Source organism: Orbicella faveolata, unplaced genomic scaffold (genome assembly GCF_042242905.1).
Source record: "Orbicella faveolata isolate gen_17 unplaced genomic scaffold, um_ofav_v1 contig_36, whole genome shotgun sequence".
Classification (NCBI taxonomy): Eukaryota; Metazoa; Cnidaria; class Anthozoa; order Scleractinia; family Merulinidae; genus Orbicella; species Orbicella faveolata.
In genome coordinates this window covers 8,406,159-8,426,547 of record NW_028301565.1, presented here as the reverse complement: position 1 = coordinate 8,426,547, position 20,389 = coordinate 8,406,159, and the positions used below count along the sequence as shown (strand labels likewise).

General features: G+C 39.0%; 3 protein-coding genes across 3 annotated transcripts; 1 reads left to right on the top strand and 2 right to left on the bottom strand.

Annotated features, from left to right (window-relative positions):
- The first annotated feature begins 593 nt into the window (after positions 1 to 593).
- Positions 594 to 6,650, top strand: LOC110042936 (uncharacterized). Its single transcript, XM_020748326.2, has 6 exons — positions 594 to 809; positions 2,627 to 2,782; positions 2,928 to 3,010; positions 3,526 to 3,626; positions 4,126 to 4,467; positions 5,285 to 6,650. Exons 1-6 carry the CDS (start codon positions 725 to 727, stop codon positions 5,358 to 5,360), a joined length of 843 nt encoding a protein of 280 aa, XP_020603985.1. The 5' UTR covers positions 594 to 724; the 3' UTR covers positions 5,361 to 6,650.
- Positions 6,507 to 8,245, bottom strand: LOC110042937 (uncharacterized). Its single transcript, XM_020748327.2, has 2 exons — positions 7,811 to 8,245; positions 6,507 to 7,152 (listed from the first exon to the last, which is right to left on the bottom strand). Exons 1-2 carry the CDS (start codon positions 8,145 to 8,147, stop codon positions 6,734 to 6,736), a joined length of 756 nt encoding a protein of 251 aa, XP_020603986.1. The 5' UTR covers positions 8,148 to 8,245; the 3' UTR covers positions 6,507 to 6,733.
- A 1,240-nt stretch (positions 8,246 to 9,485) lies between these two features.
- Positions 9,486 to 18,968, bottom strand: LOC110042934 (mitochondrial adenyl nucleotide antiporter SLC25A25-like). The gene is made up of 11 exons (XM_020748324.2): positions 18,549 to 18,968; positions 17,114 to 17,240; positions 16,296 to 16,383; positions 15,307 to 15,421; positions 14,867 to 14,975; positions 14,303 to 14,352; positions 13,712 to 13,864; positions 13,507 to 13,614; positions 12,585 to 12,752; positions 11,547 to 11,697; positions 9,486 to 11,111 (listed from the first exon to the last, which is right to left on the bottom strand). The coding sequence occupies exons 1-11, from the start codon at positions 18,792 to 18,794 to the stop codon at positions 10,930 to 10,932; spliced, it is 1,497 nt and encodes a 498-aa protein (XP_020603983.1). The 5' UTR covers positions 18,795 to 18,968; the 3' UTR covers positions 9,486 to 10,929.
- Positions 18,969 to 20,389: the final 1,421 nt, after the last annotated feature.

Genomic DNA, 20,389 nt, shown 5'->3' with positions numbered 1-20,389 from the left:
ACCGCTGAATAAAATACGCCGAGTGACGGTGACGGCGCAGTGGTGGCGGCCTTCTCCAGGAAATTTGTGGAAATAATTTTTTTTGGAGAAATGCCTTAATGATAACGCTTTCTAACATGCTGTTTGCCTATCCTCAAAGGCGTATATTCTCCCGTAAATGGAGTACCTTTTTTCCCAGTCTCCTGGGACGGTTGGAAGGGGATGGGTGTAGTGGGGTTGGTATGCTGGAAAAAAGGTACCCTGCGAGTAGCTGGTTTCTTCTTAAGCGAACGCTACGGTCAACTGCTCGCAGGGTTTGGGAAAGGCGGAAAACTGAAATGTTTTATCAAACCCGAAGAACGAACGACGACTCTGAAACCTGAAACGGGAAAGGTTCTTATGAATAACTTTTGCATAAAATTTGACTTTCATTTTCATTGTTTGGCTTAGGGTGTCTTTCAGTTTCCTACACCTTTATTTTCCATTTGCAAAACTCGGGAAATTCTGTTCAACTTTCAATATTCGCTTGACATGGTCACACTGGTATGCTGCGGCTAGTTACAATGGACATCTGAAGTGAAGTTGCGTGACAGTCAATCAACAAATTTGTGACGAGGTGATATTACACTGATATTATACTGCCACTATTGACGCATTCACAAATAGCTACAAGTTTTACTTTCTCTCGCAGCAGATTTCGTTGTTGGTCGGAACCAGGAGCGTGCTTTTGTTAGACAAGACAATAATGTTTCTATACAGGTTACTTTTTTCATGTCAAATTATTTCGTTTTTAATTCCCTGTCACGTAGAGGCGAGCATCACTCCTTCTGGTAAGTAGTTAAAGTACTAGTAGCGTATTTTATGCATCCAATATACACTTTATGAGTAAGCTGTTTGCGAAGAATATTGTGTATACCTATAAATGGCTTACTAATGTCAGCAAGCAATATTTTCTTTGCTGCAATCTGCTTCCATATGGATTGGAATTCGACTTTTGATTGCCGCCTAAAATAAACCCCCGGGCAATTCATCTTCTGTCAGTCCGACCGAAACGATAGAATATAATAAGTATCTCTATTCTCGGTCGCGAGTTAAAGAATAATAAAGAGCTTCTTATGTAATAATTTACCAACTACTTTAAGCGAGTTCTTTTCTCAGATGTATTCACCGGTGTGTTTCATATTTGTATACGGGAAAGTCATACGGAATGTGCAGACGGATAACGAGTTTGATATTCGAAAATGCGGAAGTCGAGTCTAGACAATTAGTTTTTGAGACGAACATACCAATATCTGTCTTCAGAGATTTTTGATATTAGAAATCAAGTCATTCCAGATTTCTCTAGTTCAAAACAATGTCAAAACAACATCGCGCCTCTTAAGCAAAAATTCAAGATTTGATGTTGATGTATGTATGTATGTACACATTGTGTAACGTAGTTTATAATCTATATATAGGTGCATTGCATTTAGTCGTGTCTAACGGCAACACTAACTTGTTCCTAGCACTAAAGAAAAGCTAGGATATTGTAAAAGAAACCGCCTGTTTTCAAAATTTTAAACTTGCCTTTATAATCTCTTTTCAACTTCACTAAAATGTATATTAAATATTACAAGCTACATAGTTTGGTAGTCAGTGTTAACCACTTATCAGCACTAGCCTGAATATCAGCACTAGCCTCATCAATATTGTTTTGATTGTACTTTCATCTTTAAACCAGCAAAATATACTGTTGAATGATATTGAAAAGCTTGATATTTTTCGGTAATCTTTTCTGTCAAATTTGTAAAATTATGACCACCGAATATGTATTTCTATGGAGACGGCAAATATTGACCCTTCCACACGCAGGCTAGCGTGACGCGGTCAACAGGTGACCTAACCAATATCCTCCTTAATCGTCACGGTTGGCTGAACCAGTAACCTCGATATTAGGCTCTCTCTCCTTTTCCCAGTTTTCTTGCTTCTGAAACAACGAAATGAACATGCCCAGACTGCCAGCAAAAAACGTAAACTCAAACTCTGCTTGCTCCACTAAAGAAAAACATGACATAGAGGGAACTACAACCCATCCCCCGAATATTTACAGGGTAACGTTGCACGATTAAAAAAACACAACGCGTAAACACACAGAATAGATTTAATAATTAATGTTGGCTCCATCCACTCCCCCGGCCCCCCTCAAATCCTGCGGCTCTTCCTGTGACGTTTTTCTTTTGAAACAACCTGACCTTACACTTGAGGTTGCGGGTTTAAGTCTCGCTCTGAGCACCAAGCTGAAGTTGTTTCTCGGTAGACCTTGGTTCAACTCCTCGGTCATGGTTGTAAATAGCCAACTTGTCTGCCTTCCGCTAGTTGGGATTTCTAAGCCTATTAGGTTTATATGAAATCTTTCTTTCTTTCAGTTTAAGTGGCATACCTGAGAACTAGCTAGGTGTAGCTAAGCGCATTTCCCACGATAAACAACAATAGTTGAACTTTTTTTCAGTTTACTATTGCACGCTGGCTAATAACCAACTCGTGTTGAGAGTACAGAGAATCCCGGCTCTAGGGCCCATTACCACGTTACCAAAAAAAATCAGCTGTCCAAAAGTTGAATTTTTGCTATATTGTTTTCATACTCGTTTTTCCACATTCTGTTTCGCAGCAACTCCAAGTTCAAATTTTTCGTTCAGCACCAGAGCAACAGCAAATTTCTCGAGTCCCACAATGCAGATTTCCATGACAGCTGCCGATACAAAGACAAGTGTTAGTCAGCTGCTCGAACCTTCCTCAACAGCAATGTCCGTGCCGTCTTCATCAGGTATGACTTTTATAAATGTCATTGCACAGCGCGGGATGAAGACAAGACCAGTGTGAGATACGCGCTTTACTCGTGCGTGATGCGCGCTCGTCTCGCCGTCAGTTCCGACAAACCCGAAAGTAAAGTTTGTTCTCCTCCTTTACAGTTTCCACATCAACATCGCCGCCGCCATCCGAAGGTGCTCAGGAAGCAGTAGTGTTGACTGTAGCTAACATGACAACAGTTCAGGTGAGGCACTCTTGTTGATTGTTGTACAGTAGTTAAAGGATTAATTACGCGTACTCAGGCATACGTGCTTTCTTTGTCACATATCGTGAACGGTCGTTTTTTCCGCGCTGTAAAACAGCACCAGCAACCTCGCTCCTTGAATTTTTTTTTATCCCAGGGCCGAGACCAAGAGACAAATTTATTTCGCCATTTTGATACTAGGCTAGTCAGGTTTTCCCTGAGCATTTTATTCGTCAAGTGCCCTACTAGTTTGCCCGTACCACTTTATACTCCTGGGTGGAGAAAGTGCATACTTGAGAGTGGAGGACACAGTACAAAACCAATACAACAATCCCAGACATGTCTCGAAGTCTTGATCTCATATGTATATGACGCATTAATTTTGAGTAGGGCGGTCGCCGCTCAGTCACATTCATTTTACAAATTTAAAATCCAAATAGTTCATGGCGAACTAAAAAAAAACCAGTTCATAGTGGACATGGGCTCCTGTCGTTGATTAATATTCTCTTTTCCAGTTCAATGAGAAGGAAGACGTCTTTATTAACACCGTGAAAAAAGCTGTGGACAGTTATTGCTCAGCACCAACACGAACATGTAGTGAAGCAAGTCGAAAGAGGTAACTTTACAATAAATCTCCAGGCTGCTGTTTTACCGCCTCTAGCCTTAACAGCAATGTAGGTAAAAGATCAAGTTTGTAGTCCAGCCCGGTGGCCCAACAGGCCGGCGCTTATCTCCGGTTTCTGTAGCATGAAGCCGCTAGGAGTATTTTACTTCCCCCCAGATCCCCCTGGATTTAATGCTAGACCATCGTCGAGTTTCCCCCTACACTGATTTAATTCGCCGTTACCCCGGCGTTTGTACACCTGGGAGAAGAAAAGAAATATGAAAGTGAAATGTCCTGTCCAAGAACACAATGCATTCCGATCAACGCACTCAGGATCCCCCGGCCAGGGTTCGAACCCAGGCTACTAATCCGGAGCTCGGCGCACCGGCCGCTTTAGGTTACCACGCCTCCCATTTTGTTGCATAAAACAAACACTTCCAACAAAGTCGCACTTAAACCTAACACATGATTTTCCTAATTGTGCTTTATTTTGCTTCACTGTAATTTCTAGACGAGCCATAACTGCTAATCAAGTCTACATAGCGGACGGATTCCCCAAACAAAGCTCCTTCAGCCCAAGCGATCTACGTGTGGCAGTTTTCGCGTCAACAGGAGACAACAAATTCTTATCAAGGAGCACTCTCTTGAACGTCATTGTAGAGTATCAAGGAAACCTCAGTAGAGCGCTGGACAGGAGAATCACGGGCGTGGCTCGACTGAACCTTGACGTGTACACCTTTGGTCCAACTGAATCTCCTGGCACTTCTGGAAAGACAAAACTTCTTTATATCTTCTTTGGCGCGTTCTTTGGTGTAGTGTTTTTATTGGGGGTGTGCATTTGCGTGACTTGCTGGTAAGATTTAAGCATGTTTTATAAAAAATATACTACTGTATACCGACAGTCCAGGTTCTTGACCTCAAGGCAGAAATACCGTTTAAAAGGAACTGGATCCCTATTTGCGATAGTGGCTGGGCATTCTACGTTCGGAGGGTTTCAATGAGGTTCCTATTAACCATTCGACGAATTAAGACGAAACAAATGTGAACGAACGAAAGTTAAATCGTAAGCTGCCAAGCGAGGTTAATGCAAAACTTTAACCGTAAACTGGCAAATGAAGGCTTTTTTTAATCTTCAAATTAATTATATTGAGGATGAAATGAAAGAAAACTTTGCTGTAAACCAACATTTTTTGCGCCGTCAGATTTTCTGGTGTGGATATATAATAAAAATTGTCTTTCCTTGAGCAGAAATATATTAAATACTACGGACGGACATGGTTGCAAAATGGTTAATCTCCATTTTCGTTACAATACACCTGATGGTCCCCCTCTGATGGTCAGGCTTCTTACCACTGACCAGTAGGAGCGACTGAACCGTGCGAGGTCAATTTATGACCCGTCCCAGACTCTCGCGCCAGGTCAAACAGACTATACACCGCAGCCTCCTCCTTCTTTGTGCTCGTAACGCGTTCCTTCACCAGGACAAAATATTGCGTAACGATCACAAAGAATGGACAGACTGAGGTTGTCGCGATCTGAACTGAGTTCGAATCTGGCTGGCTGTAAAGTAGATAGCGGACGCTTTGATGAACGAGCGTGTTTACCATTAATTCTTGTGTAGGCTCAGTTTGATGTTTTGCAGAATTGATAACCGTGTTCATTTCTTTTAGGATTGGCCGCAGAAGTGAGCGAGAAAATGATGTCAGACCTCTGACTACAAGTAATTTAGAACTCGTTGACAAGTGATGGATCGCGCTGAACAATCTTGTGGTGTTCTACATAATGGTAAAAGTAATGTATAAAATAATTAAGGAATTGTAAGTAAGTTTATTGTAGGAAATCTATGTAATTAACTTAAGGTTTTTTGTATTCCTGTGTATACCTCTTATTAACCTTGTCTTCTCGGTTCGTTCTGTAAGTAATGGACCGAGTTTTTTTCCCCTTCGATTTATGGCCCAGGCGCGAAGCGCGCGGGCCATAAATAGACGGGGAAAAATGAGGATCCGTAACTTGCGGTACGGACCGAGAAGACGAGGTTAGTAAGACATTTATTATATCTCTTATGTGTATCCGACGGGTTCGGGAACGATTTTTATTCACGCGGAACGGGTTCAAACTTCTGACGCACGTCGAATGCAAAACGAGTCAATTTGAAATCGTTGTTAAGTCGTAACACGTTTTACTGTAATACACAATTAAAGTAAAAGAAAGTTTTAAACTTTTACTTGCTATAAAAGTTAAGAACACTTGGCAATAAATCACGAAACATTTTGGCAACAAAATCAGCTTTAAATTTTTGCAGGCTCTACAGTAGAATTCAGCCCACTAAATTTGACCAATCACAGCGCGCTTAGTAAGTGGAAGATATAATAGAAAGTCAAAAACCTTGCGGCGCCATCATGGAAAAAATGTATAAATGCTCAACCTCGTTCCCATGACCCTTTCCCTTCCTTGGTGAAGTAAGGCCATGGGAACGAGGTTGATAAATGCTTAGTCATTGATATAAATATATACTTGCTATTCATCTGTAAATCGCATCGCCCATATCTCGAAAAGATGGTTAGAAAATACAGCATAAAATATATTCTGTAAAGTGATGGTCGAAGCCGTCCTTAAGTCTTAAGAAATAAACAAAGAAAGAAACCTTAATGAAACATTGAGAAGTGCAGGGTAGGATTATTGTAAGTAGTTTGCCATAAAGTATTCCCCTGTTGTACAACTGATGGCGTATGTTGTGTTAGTGGGGTAATGTAGCGTGTCGCTGATTGGTAGATCGCTTGCAATCTGTTTTCATAATCGACTTTCTGTTTCAATGTAACCGTTTCGTCCTCTGTCTCTGGCAACACGGCTGCGGCGTGTGTGGCATCGAAATACTAGTCAGAGCTCATGAAATTTTAATTCTGAGGTCTTTTATTTATTACATTTTAAGTAAATGTCGGACCCCTTAGCGTGTTTGCTGTGTCATTGGTGAATGGTCGTGAACAATATTGTTAAGTACTTTGCAGATTTTTTACAAAATAAACAATTAGAAAAGCAGACTTAGTCCCAGATTTTGCGACGGTATCACTCAAACTAGATGAAGGAAAAATGAATAAATTTCTTGTTTGCTTGTTTGTTTTTTAGTTCAAATGTTTCTTCATGAAATCAATCATTCGTCCAACAGACAGCTCAGCTATGGTCTTGTTGTAGTTAGCGCTGTTTGGATTAGTAAAAGCATGGCCAGCATCATACTCGTAAAATTCGTAGTCCACGCCTCCCGCGTCCAGCAGGTCCCGCAGCTTGCCGTACTCTGTAGGGTTAGCTGTGTTAGACACGTCTTGACTGCCAAAGTGGCACTGCACCGGTATCTTAATGGTGGACACGTTCGCTAGCGAGGGCGGCGGAATGCCATAAAACGGTGCGGCAGCAGAGACTTCCGGTACAAGAGCGGCGGCAGCTAAGGACAGCGATCCTCCCATGCAGAAACCAGTGATGCCGACCTTTTTGCAACCTTGTTTGATAAGATACTGGGCCGCTCCTTGGATGTCCTTGATTGCATCTGAGAGTGAAGGAAGAATGAAGTGAGAATGTGCCGTAAGCTCTTGCCAAGTTCGTGGGAAAACGGTTCGGGCAAAAATTAAAAGAAACATAAACATGTCTTTGGAAGCTGCAATATAGACTTATGCAGACAGCGGATTCTTTGTAAGTGACAAGGACTATTGCCGAAGATTATCCTTGAATGGAATGCTAAATCATCCAAGTCGGATACTTGCATACACCTGGTTTCGAGTAAGGAGCTGTGAGAATAACGCGCTTTGCATAAGGGAATAAAACAAGGCTTCCATTGGCACGGATGCCCTTCGATCTCAGAGCTGGTCGCGCGATTACATAATGATCCCGCGTGATCACACGCAATCTCGCGCGTTCAAAAAATTGAGGAGCTGTGAGAATAATCTGCATAAGGAAACAAAACAAGGCCGTCATTAGCCACGTATCTACCCAAAGCTGGTCGCGCGATTACATAATCCCGCGTGTCACTCGCAATCTCGCGCGTTCAAAATTTACTTTCACCCAACCCGTAGTTCACTAGGAAACCGTGCAACATTCTTTACGCAGTTGTCAGTTCTTTAGGGGCCCGATAGCAAAATCTGCAGAAGTAAATGTAAGCATTAGAGGACTACTCAATAGATTCGATTTCTGAGTGACTGTAAACTCACCTGGATAATCCAAGTTTTGAACCAAATGAAGCGCAGCAGTGCTGTTTTTAGCGACTTTTCCTCGGTACAAATCAGGAACCATAGTCACAAACTTTCCCTGCGTCCCTATGTCCAGCGCCTGCTGCTTTATTTGCTCGTTCATGCCCCACCATTCTTGGACAACAAGAAGGCATTTCATCGGATCACGCATACCTCCGTTCAGTGATCCGGGGCAATCACCGAGCGGGTTAAGGGAACTGAAAGTCACTGGTTCTTTCTGCACATGAACAGAGTCAAACCTCATGTGCACGTTGATCAGAACCGTAAAGAACGTTCCAAGATCGTCTAAAAGTATCATTTTCACCGTCGCGCACTCCTCGCATGCAACCTTACAATGAGTGGCTAATAACGGACTATGAACTGCGACTACTCTTTGCAAAAGTGAGTCAGCAATTCAAGTAACGCATGACCTCCGTTACTAAGCTATCAATGTTGGGCAGTCACGCATGGTTTCATAAATTCACTACATTATTATATTTGCATGTTATAGTCAGTATATATGTGATCGCTTCACGTAACCCTTATTCACCTTCACAGGAGCCCGATCTTCACTATGGAGCTGGTCTGGGGAGAAAGATCTCTTGAAGAATCAGAAACACTCGGCTTTCTAATTTTTTTCGCCCTGTACCTTACTATAAAAGGAACCTGCCTACAGGCTAATCTTTGAATCGTCGCGCAAGAGTTGTGTGACTACCAAAATAAAATGGTCATAACGTTTTGGTGATAGAAAGCCAAACTGGACTAGCTGTACCCTAGAAGTGAAGTAGTTCTCTGTGCGTGTTAAGATTGAACGAACCTGATGCACTGTCAAGCTCGCCCTGCCCGGCGGGTGATCCTTTGAGCCCAACTTCAGAGTTTGCCTCTCTTCTGCTGGACTCATTCACTGATCATGGTGGATGTGCACTTTCATGGTCGAATTGATTCAAAGAAGTGAAGTTTTTTTTTTTTTTTTTTTTCTGTATTTAGACTTTTTTTATTTCATGAACAGTGAAGTGATTGTGTAATACATATACCCTGGGTACCGGAGATTTTTCCTCGCTCATGTGGCGGGATGCTTTGGTTCGGCTGGAGGACGGCACGCGCATACAAAATCTCTGGCATCCAGCTCATAGGAAATATCACAATTAAAGAAACCCCTCTCTGCCAAATATTTCCTACGTTTCTCGAATTACGTTCGAAACGTCAACTGCCAATTTTACAATAACTGCAGAAATTCTCGTGCGCTCATTGGCTAATTTTCATTGTCAAAAAGCGGACACACATAAATTTATGATTTATACGATACGTCAACGAGCGAGAGCGGACAATTTGACAATTTATTGTAAAAAAACAAATTGGCGACAGTTTTTCATGCGTCTGTCCTGTCATTGAATGAATTTCGTCAGAACATTGTCAAAGTAGCTGTGGATCCACTCGGCTATCGCCTCGTAGTTGACAATGTTATGACAGACGCATGAAAAACCGACGTCAATTTGTTAAGAATCCAGAGTGTGTTGTTCAATGCTGGCAGGCTTCTTTTGTGCGTGTGCAGACCCCCAGGTACAATAGCCCATGACTCACCCAGGTACAATAGCCGTTTGTATTAACTTCTATTAATTTGTTATTAAGATACTGATTAGCAGAAATATTGAAAAGCTTATATCTTTTATGCACAGCTTTTATTATAAAAGCAATTCTCTCAAGCTATTTAATGAGAGTGCACAATAGTGGTGTATGGAATGTAATAATTCTAAGTTAAGTCCTGATAAAACTTCAACTTCCCTTAAAAATAATATTAAAATACCGATAAATTACTGCTAAGATACTGAAGCACCGGTGAAAAGAATATCGAAAATGATCAGTACAGGCCGATTAACAGAGATATTTCTCAATATCAACATCTTGGGGAGTTAATTAAGAAAAATATTGCTGTTTTAGTGTAACGGAAGATGTGAGAAGAGAAGAGAAGAGAGAGAGAAGACAAGAAAAGATATTAGAGAAGTCAAAGATGTGTTACCAAGACAAAAATCAATAACAAATCGATAACAGAAGAGATCACTTAGATAAGAGTTCGATAACATTCTTAAAGAGAAATTCAACTGGAGAGTTCACCTCTGTTATTTCGACCCGTGAGGCTTCGGAGTGTGGCGTGTCAACGTAAAGAATCCGAGATCAAAACAACCATCAAATGATACAGTTGGCACCCTCGCAAATAATAGTCTTGAAACAAAGCTCTAAAATGCTCTGCGTGAAATACGCTTATAAGATGACCCCCTCCCCACCCCCTCTCCTTACTTCCCAGATGAACACTACGACCACAAAGATAAGAACCATTTCTGTGATACTAAAAAATTGCTAATATCATAAAATCTTTCTACCCTGTTGGGCATTTTTTATAAAAAGCAATATTACAGCCTAGTAAATATTAATAATAATAAACACGCGATGTCATTTTAGACAAAGCTTAATTAAAAGATTTACAACGTTAAATGGGTCCAAAGACGATCTTTCATGATATATTCCTCCCATGGAAATTGATTAAAACAACGTAATATAGCGTAGAGCCGTTTTCCAATGACTGTTGGTCTGGGAACTTCTGAAGCTTGTTCTGGCCAATCAGCCGCTGTCTTATTAACCAATCAGGAACAGACGAGAAACCAATCATGATTTGACGCACAAGAATTTTCCCGCGCTTGCTAACGGTTAGGAGTGGTCACGCACTTGTCATGGGTTTCTCGTTTTCCTTCGAATTTTGATTGGTTTGTGACAGTAACTAACTTTGCGAGTACCTTATTTTCAAAGTCATTACAAAACCGCCCTATAACTCCAATTTCTGTTTAAAAATAAACATGAATCCACCTTTAAAATAATCCCCTAAATACTAAGTGCTGTGTAACTCAAATCGTCCATAAAAATCAAATTAAAAAACTATTAGATGCTAATTACACATCCGTCTTGTTGTTTAAAATTCATCTTCCACGGCAGATTGGAAAACGCTAAAATTTCGAAGCCCTCTCTTCGTCCACTTCGTCCAATTCTCTCTTGTCCGCCGTTTATAATCTTTACATTTCTATATATATATTTGCCTTTCGTCGGGTCTGTTAAATAACTCCTAAACTCATTCTCAAATGTTCGTACACGACGTAGCTAATACTGACTGCAGGCGCAACTTTCAAAAAGTTAGGTGCCAGCCCCCTGTAAAGTCCGCGCGGTCCATCTTCTTTTAAAATGTTTTTGAACACTGAAACCATGTTATCTCCTCTGTCGGAAGTACGAGACCGTGCTGAGGAAGAAGATAACGTTTTTTCTTTAGTTTCAATTTATTGATGCAACACAAACTTTTCAGAACTAACAATGAAGGAAATGTATGTCAACCAGTTGAGGAGAATTTATATTTTGAGGCAGAGACTAAAAACGATTTCTAAAAGAGCTAAGTCACGGTTTTACACATCTTGAAAAGTTTCCAAGTTTCCAAATTCGTCGTTTGCAATCCGCTTTAATCTTCTCCATCCTTAACCATCCTTGTTCCTTTGTGGTTTATTATTATTATCTCTTTGGTGTTTTTCTACCTTACTAAACTGTTACTTTCAGGTTTCCTTCAATCTAAAGCCAAAGATAATTTTATACGTAGCAAAAATAACTCAAAATAACGTGACTGAGCTCCTTTAGCGCGGGAGAGAAGTTAAATAATGAAATTAAAAGTTAAGTCAGTCCACACCTTGCGCTTGTAGTTTAGTCCTTACTAGAGATAGAGGGTAACTGGCTAATTGACCACATGTGCTTGATGCTGTACCACAGGCTAACAACACAAACACTCCAGGATCAGCAGACTCATTCTTGTGGTAATTGAGGTAAAAGTTTTTAAGTGTCTGAAAAAAAAGGTAAAACAACCATGAGCTGTTAAATTTAAATTAAGTGTCTGTCTTATAGTTGACTTGTACATCCTTCCTCAATGACTGAAAGAAGTTGTTTGTTACTGCGCCAAAATTGAGGTTCAACAAATACAATTTAATACAGCAAGTGTTGAGTACAGGATAATTAATCATGCTGACATTTGCGCTCATCCATCTAGTCAGACAGCCAGTAGCAAGTAGACTTTTTCTTCTTATTAAAATACATCCCCGTCACAAAAGCTCCCAAAATATGGTTTATCGTGTGACACGAAAATTTTCCGCGAGTTTATAGTTTATATCGCGGTTCGGCGATTTTTCAGTATTTTGCGGGATTTTGTAATTTTTGCGATTATGAAAGAATGGTTTTTCTTGCTGGGTATTAATTTTTGCGATTTCCAGCAAGTCGCGTTTAATTAGAATTACAACATTTGTGTTTCTTTTTTTATATAACTATATGCAATCGACAAGTCAAACCACTTGATGCATTAAACCTCAAGATGTCACTAGCACTTTCTTTTCAACACCAGCATTTTGCCGACAAGATTCTACATGTGATGTTTGTATGTATAATTTCGTCAATGGAGTATATTTCTGTGGAGACAGTTTTTGCGGGAACTTTTTTTTGCGGACCATGGAAGAAACCGCAAAAATCGCATATATTAGAACCCGCAAAACTTTTTTGCCACATGGTAGAAGTCATTATGCAGAAATACATGTAAGCTCCCTAAGACAGATCAGTAACACTTTAAAAAAGAGAATCAAATTTACGGTTTATTTTAAGTTAACAGTATAACTACTAACAAAGCCTTTCAACTAAAGAAATTAGTTTTGCATTTTACGAAACAAAGAAGTATCAAATTTACCTCATATATTGCAAGATCTATTCCAGCGTATGGGATAATTCCTAAAAGACTTGGGAACAGTCCACGGTAAAAGCTCCTAATTCCCTCAGTCGTAAAAATCACATATGCTGCGTGGACAAGCCCTCTATACTGTCCTGTCTTACGAAGAGCCAGTCTTGTTTTTAGAACCTCCAAAAAAAAAAGAGAGAGAGAGATAAGGCATCTTGCAGGCGTTGCATAAGACAACACCTAATATCAAACAATGGAGAAGGAAATAAATTATAACACTTAATCCAAGAGAAATTTTCTGAAGAGAAAGCGCCAAGCGATGTTGGCGGCTTTGCTCATGTATCATTAGGGTCGCTTTACAGTGGAAGAAAAATCGGTGCTACAGACTGCAGACTATGCAGAACGTGCCGACCGTGAAGATTGAGCACATTTTTCTGATTTACAGTTTCCTGACTTAAGACTTTTTGTCATGGTATTTAATTCACACTGCTGACTGTGTTAATGGCATGTCAAGCCCAGGGAAGATTACCATATTAAAAGGGCAGGGATGTTCAATGTCTCGCTTAGGGGGTATAAATCAAGGATTCTGGTCTCACTTAGGGTGTTCATGACGAAACTCCACTACTCTTAGCTGTCAAAGTAAGAATAAATGGTGATAAAACGCTCTTATTTCAGTCTCTCGTGTCCAGCCTACTATTGCAAGCATCTTTCCCGAACAGCAACTGGTAATGAAGCATTTTCCGTTTTAAGTGGTATCTTTTAGGGCTCAAATAAAGCTGGAGCCATGCTCAGATTGTCTCTTTCAGAGGTTTAATTCAAAATTTTCTGATGGGCATCCCCGAACTCCTCATATGTCAAGATTGTATTACCTAGTTAATAATTTCTATTTCTCATCACCTCATAGTGGCAAGAAATTACAAGTTAATCAAGTTACCTCAAGTGGGTATATACTTGTCTGTGAAGCTACACCAGCCATTGAACCTGCCATCAGTCTTTCTCTCACTCCAAGCTGCTTTTCATCAGCACCTAATAACTTCTTGGCCTTGAAAAAGGTTTAAAAAATAAAACATAAGAATTTTAAGCAACTTTCTGGTATTTCAGTCAAAACTGTAGTATCTATCTAATAGATTAGCACCTACCTTTTCATAGGCAAAGAACTTTATAGCTGATTCTGGTGCTATTTTAACCACATTAGCACCATTTCCTCTCCACAGGGATTTGATACCACCTTCCTTCACCATCATTGCAAAACCAGATCCAATCCCTATTCTATTTGTACTTGACGCTTGTACCTACAAGAAATGAAACTGTGTTATCACTTGGATGTTGAATCAAGAGGCAATTTGTGCAGGATCTTCATGTAAAATCCGAATTTGTAATCAATAATAGGTATATCTCGTTACAAAAAGTAAACAGAGTTATAAAGCCAATTTTTAAGGCAGAGGGAGTTTCTGTTATAATGACAGAGTTCATGTTCACAGGCCCAATACAAAGACACTCTGTATGTGCTAGATGGACTTTTGTTGCACCATACATAGCCTGTAAAGAGAAATATTGGGCATATGTCTAATAACATAAAGACATCAAGTACCACATATATGTAATCCCAGAATTCTCACTGAACATAAAATATATTTTCACTGAATAGGGCTTCAAGTGTTGTTATCAGACTACACTCATTACTGAAACCCGCAGAAGCCTTAAAATAAAGTCCTTGATGATTTCCTGACCTGTAACAATACTTTTAATCTGTCCAAGGGAGCTGTTGCTGTCCTTGACACTAAGAGAAAAAATAAAATAAAAATTAAGTTGAATAATGTGGTAAAGAATAATGCTGTCCTGTCTTATCCCCTGCACTATCATGTATGCTTGTCCAGATGACATATTTTGTGACAAGATGTAGAAAAATTTATATCCTAACAAGCACAGTATTCTCTGTCCACATGATGAAGGGTTAAGCTAAGTTGTATGTGGAGACAGACAATCATTGTATGTTCATGATGTGTATTGAGGTTTGACCACAGTAAGCAAATCTGCCTGAAACCCAGCCTCTAAAATAATGGAGTATGTCATGGCTGCCTCAGCAAGACTGTTGCTTTGTTTTATTCTTGTGTTGTTCAATATGGAGGTGAAATAAAATTAATTTTGAGTCCCGCAAATCAATCAAGAATGAAATGAAGCTGACATGTGTAGAACCCACTGCACTAACTGAGAAAGTTACCAGTGACATGCAACCTTGTTATCTAATTTGTGCCACATTCAAGAGTAACTACAAAGAACTACAGAACACCCACCAACTCCTGCTCCACCTCCTGCGACCAACTGTTTCCACCACATTCCTGTAACTTTCTCTTCCTCTGTGAATTCATCAGGAATGGTCATATCCTCACCAATGTCAATGACCTGCAAATTAACAGGAAATCCAGAAAAAAAATAAATAAAAAATGGGTAAGAAGTCTTAGCACAGATACAACTTACAAGAAATACAAACGAAATTATGTTTACTTCTGACAATTATCACCATATTTCTCTCATTTTTTTTTTTTTTTTCATGTAAAGAATAGACTAAGATTTTGTCATAACGAGGCACACAATATGCATTAAACAGATTTTATACAAAACAGAAGCTATGAAGACATGGTGGTCCTTCAGGAGGTAAAGAGGAGATTTTGCACCAGGAGGCATCTAGAATCCACCAAAAGCCACTCTTTGGATTATTTTAAAAGCCGCTCACTGTTGAATGTCTCCAGAACTGGATGATGTCATGCATACTGTGACCGCTAGGATTCAATAGATGATACTCTCTCCACTCCTTCCAGTTGACTTTGAGGGTTTTGTCTTTGTCCATGCTGAAATTTGCAATGTGAGATATTTCAATTTCTTTCATTGTAGACTGCTTATAGTAACAAAGTCAGTCAGAGCATTTTAAACTCAGGCCATGGCAATCACTAGCTCATCCCTATACCCAAAATGGCTTGTTAGTAGGAAGCTATTAATAAATTTTAAAAAATGGACAATGCTTTTCAGTTTTAAATACATGTTTTGACAGTGTCATCTGTCATCATCAGGGTGAATATGCAAGTTATATCCAAGTTTTGTACAATAGGTGTATTCTATGTATTTTATTCGCATTATGTAAGTTATTCTAGGTATCACCTATTGTACAAAACTTGTATATTAGCCTGTATACTCAAATTCATTCAAAACTGAAAAGCAGTGTCCTTTTTGAAAAGTTATGCCCAAAAAGTAATAGCCAAAACTAAAATTATTATAATAATCTTTGAGTAAATGATATAGGAGCAGTCTTGGTGTTATAAAAAAGAGAAGGAAGTATTGTTTCAAATATGACATCCATGCAAGATAATGTCCTCATGATAAGTCTGTATTACAGCATTTTATAACAGGGAAAATGATGCTAATATATATTTTTCGAATATTTCCTCAGGATAACCCTACAGTACAAAGTACTGTTATCAACAGGGTCCTGCTAAGAATTAAAAACTAATAAACAAGAATTATTAAGATATATAAAATAAGATACATATTAAAAACCGTTAAAAATACAATGCTGACAGTTCATTTCCAGCAGAAGGTTAGGAAATAATGCTGTCATTAAAAAAAAAAAAAAATTCGAAATTAGTTACTTAATAAATGAAAAAGACAACTGTCTGTTGGTATAGTACCAGTCTGTATTTAAGCTTAAAAAAGATCTTTTATAAGTACCTTTTCAATAGCAGGTCCACTTCCTTGTCCGTTACACGAACATCCATCCTCTCAAATGCCTTCTTGAGTTCTGTCTTGTCCACACATCCTGAACAAACAGACATATGTCATGTAGAAAATTACCAATCCTATCTGACTCGACAAGGAATTGAAATGTTTACTTGCATTATTGATTGACAATAACATTTTGCTTTATGTCAGTTCTGAGAATTTGGTAAATAAAAACATCAACACAATTTCAGATGATTTTCTTTATTCTCACCACTTGTCTGGTTAATAGAAGGGAATTAATGCAACCATAACAGCAATACAGAGGGCGATGTCCACAGAAAAACTTATTTACATTGTGACTATTCAAAATGTCTACAGAACAACTGAAGTGTCATTTACGATTAATGTTACATGCAGAAAACTTTGAACACTTGGATTTGATTCTGACGGGTCAATTGTGAACTGACCAATCACATTGAGTTCAGGACATGTTAGAAAACCTCAAAACCATAAACTAATTACTGTTACTGTTTGCGGTTTAGTTCTCTCAACCTTCATTGGCTTTTTCCTTGTTACACAATAACATTACATCAATATTTCTGCTGTTCATGGTTCTCTGAGTTTCACAGTAATATTCTAAAATGTCTCATGTCGAGTTTTACCAGTGTATGTTTCTTTGGACCTTAATAAATTATAAGGCATAAATTCTTGGTCTGCAGACAACACAAAAAGCCTCAAGCAAAAAAAAAATATAGAAGCACCACACATTTATATCAAGATTAAAAATAATATTAATTAAAGCAAGTAATATGAAAGATACTAGTTACCACTGCCATCTTGATCAATGGATTTGAAAACAATCCACAGCTTCTTTTGGTGATCTGTCACATACTTGACAAACTCTTCAAATGACATGTGTCCATCAAGATTCTGATCACCAAGGGTCATAATTTGCTGCAACATACAAATGTAAGAAATCACCTTAATTTAGAGCCAGGACTTTTTCAAACTCAATAACAATTAAAATTCAAAGAAATTGTTACTGTGAAGTGGTTTGGTCATCTGATCTGCTGTAGCTTCGACGTTTGCAAACTGGTATCTTCCCTATATTGCAGCATCATTACCCAAAACATGTTTCAAGTGCCTGTCCACTCCTGTTGCAACATCCACCTTCTTGTAACATATTATAACAGGGCAGCCAAACATGTGCATAATTTTACATGTTGTGCACAGCACCAAAAGTGGACTACATTGCATTTGAACTGCTGTGTAACCAAGCTGACTATGGTTCAATAAAATTACTGTAAGACAGAATGCTCTTACACAATCTTAGTAGAAATTTTCCTGAAATTCTTTCACACAAAAATAATGTTTAGTTTCATTTGTTGACGTAAGTGAAAGGGCAAGCTCCTTTTAAGATATATATATGGATCACCTTTATGGAGAGAGTTGAACTAAATTTGCATATAATATTGCTATTTATAGCACCACCACCACCTAAATTAATTTCATATTTTTTTATCATATCTCCACCAGAACAAGAGGAAGAAAAATTTCAATGACCACTGGAAATCATCATGGCCAATACAATCTCCTTTCCTCTTTAGAATGTGATAGAACACCAACTGACGCATGACACCTTGGTGTATAATATATTTAAGCAGTTCAGCTACTCAGGGCCACTGAAAAGTAATATTTGAACCGCTAGGAACAAATATAGCAGACAATTCTAACTTTATACAATTTACCAAAAAATAACCTTGCTTTAAATTCTTTGCAAACTTTTTCTCGGGCATTCAAAGTGGTAACTGCGTAAGAATACCTGGGCGTAATTTTGAGTTAAAACGCTCGGGAGATTTTTAGAATTTATTGATTTTCCGCTCGGTGTATCTCTGGCCTGTCCGACAGGTACCGTCTTAACGCAAATCCAGACACTTTTGCACGTGATAGTTAAGTTATACATTTCAACAACAATTAAATGTAATCGCGATATAAAAGTTTCCAACAATTTCTTTTTTGCTAACCATTTTGCTCGAGAGCAAAATGATAAAGTAAGATAAGCTAATTTATGCGTACAACCAAATCAAGTGCAATCCAATATTTACACTGTACGGATGCACAAGCATATACTGCAATCTTGTTAAGGTTAATATAACTTCAAATGTTTCAAATCGGCAGAAAAAAGAAGTGATATATTTATAGAAAGATTTTAAAGCAAGTGCCCGCGAAAGAATTTTGTATAGCTGTGTTTTTAGTACGAACCTGAGCTTGGCCTGCCTTGTACCGTGATCCATGAAGATGCTTCAGTCCTTCTGCAAGTTCATTCACGTCTATTCTACCATCATTATTTTTATCTAGTTTCTTGAAAAGAGATTCTACTTCTTCGTGGTCCATTTGATAGCCTTCGTCGTGTTTCTTTTCTAAATCATCTGCCTCTGATTCCATGTTTACAACTTCGCAACCATGATGGCGGTGAGATTCGGACTCTGCGGCCAGGCCTCGACTCATGTTAGCGAAGCTTGTACTTACAGACGTTCCATCAGGTAAAAACAATCTGCAAATCAAATACTGTGTGCATTTTAACCTTGTAAAAACAATTCATTATGTGACCGTTTTCAAAACGTCCACAACGAGGGACATTCTGACTAATTTTCTGGCAAATTAGTGGTTTTGAGAAACCCGCTGAGCCATTGCAGGCGCGCCAGGAAAGCAGGGTCATAGCAGGGTGTCTTGTGCCCGGAGCAACCCCCCATACCTCCCACTCGCATGTTATCCTCTGTAAATTAGGTCAATCGGGAATCTCTTTAATCTTCTGAAAATGAGAGCGAAAAGAAAGAGAATCAGTGAGACGAGATGGATTTTCGTTTTCATTTGTGATAACTACTGACAAGAGACATTTTCATCTCTTAGTAGTGATGAACTTATATGGTCAAAATCACAAGATTTCTTCAAAATCGAGTCATGGGATTGAAACAATCTAGTTTCACGTAAATATGCTTAAGGGGTATTCATTTGTAACAATGATCTGACAGTTGCGGCTGGCAATGTATTGCTTTCGTTGCTCCTCGGGGCTGTGTCTTGGAACAGTTCTTAGACGCCAGGCAACACTCGTCCCGGAAATAAAAGGAACGTCGCGTGCCCACCCGGACAAAGAAGGACATTGTCAATTTTTGTCGAGATATGGCGCCGTAGCTCCTTGCCTTTTTTCAGTCTCTTACCAGTTTTCTCAATTTCATTTTTCGGGGCTTGACGTGAAATAACGAGTATTGAATCCTGGATAAATGGTAGCTAAATATCGAGAAAGGAATATTGCAATGAAATCATAGAGGAATAAGAAATATTGAATATTTCTCTTTTTCAGCACTTCAGTCTCACATACTGAACAAGCAATGATGAACATTGACCCGAAACTGGACAAATCAGGTTAAGAGTGAATACCGGTGAATAATCGAGTACAAATAATCTTTATAATGATGACTCAACCATATGCATTAAATTTACTAACCGAGTTCGAGGGCCGTGCTGTAAGTAACGGCAAGAGAAAGGGTTTATGGCCTAAGCGCCAAGCAGGGAAAAACGATGATCAGAGAAAACGAGGTTAGTAAGATATTTATAATAACTAGACTGTGCGCCTGGCGGGTGTGGGAACGATTCCTATTCACACTGAAAGGCTTCAAATTTCTGACGCACCTCGAAAGCAAAACGAGTCAATTTGAATTCGTCAAGTCGTAATTAGCACGCTTTAATTAATGCACAATTTAGGGTAAAAGACAGTTTTAAACTTGAACTTGCTATGAAAGTTAAGAACACTTGGCGATAAATCACGAAGCACTTGAGTTTAGCAACAAAACCAACTTTAAATTTTTGCGTACAAGAGAATACGGCCTGCTTAATTGATCAATCACGGCTCGCGCACCAACTGAGAGATATGCTTTACATGTGCGTAATTTTTTCTGGGAGTGGGGGGGGGGGGGCGTTTTTATTTTTATTTTATTTTAGTTTTATTTATTTTGGGAGCGTTTTCCACTCGCGCTTGTTGGATATTAGATGGTTATAGCCTACTTGGAGCTACACGTATTCGTTGGCTAGCTGCCATCTCATAT

Coding starts and splice junctions, on each gene's coding strand:
- LOC110042934 (XM_020748324.2), bottom strand. CDS start 18,794: ATGAGTCGAGGCCTGGCCGCAGAGTCCGAATCTCACCGCCATCATGGT. Junction 16,384..17,113: donor CATTGATCAAGATGGCAGTG/GTAACTAGTATC, acceptor CTGTTTGTTCAG/GATGTGTGGACAAGACAGAA. Junction 13,865..14,302: donor GATTAAAAGTATTGTTACAG/GTCAGGAAATCA, acceptor CATTTCTTGTAG/GTACAAGCGTCAAGTACAAA.
- LOC110042937 (XM_020748327.2), bottom strand. CDS start 8,147: ATGATACTTTTAGACGATCTTGGAACGTTCTTTACGGTTCTGATCAAC. Junction 7,153..7,810: donor TCAAAACTTGGATTATCCAG/GTGAGTTTACAG, acceptor CTTCACTCTCAG/ATGCAATCAAGGACATCCAA.
- LOC110042936 (XM_020748326.2), top strand. CDS start 725: ATGTTTCTATACAGGTTACTTTTTTCATGTCAAATTATTTCGTTTTTA. Junction 3,011..3,525: donor CTAACATGACAACAGTTCAG/GTGAGGCACTCT, acceptor TCTCTTTTCCAG/TTCAATGAGAAGGAAGACGT. Junction 4,468..5,284: donor TGCATTTGCGTGACTTGCTG/GTAAGATTTAAG, acceptor CATTTCTTTTAG/GATTGGCCGCAGAAGTGAGC.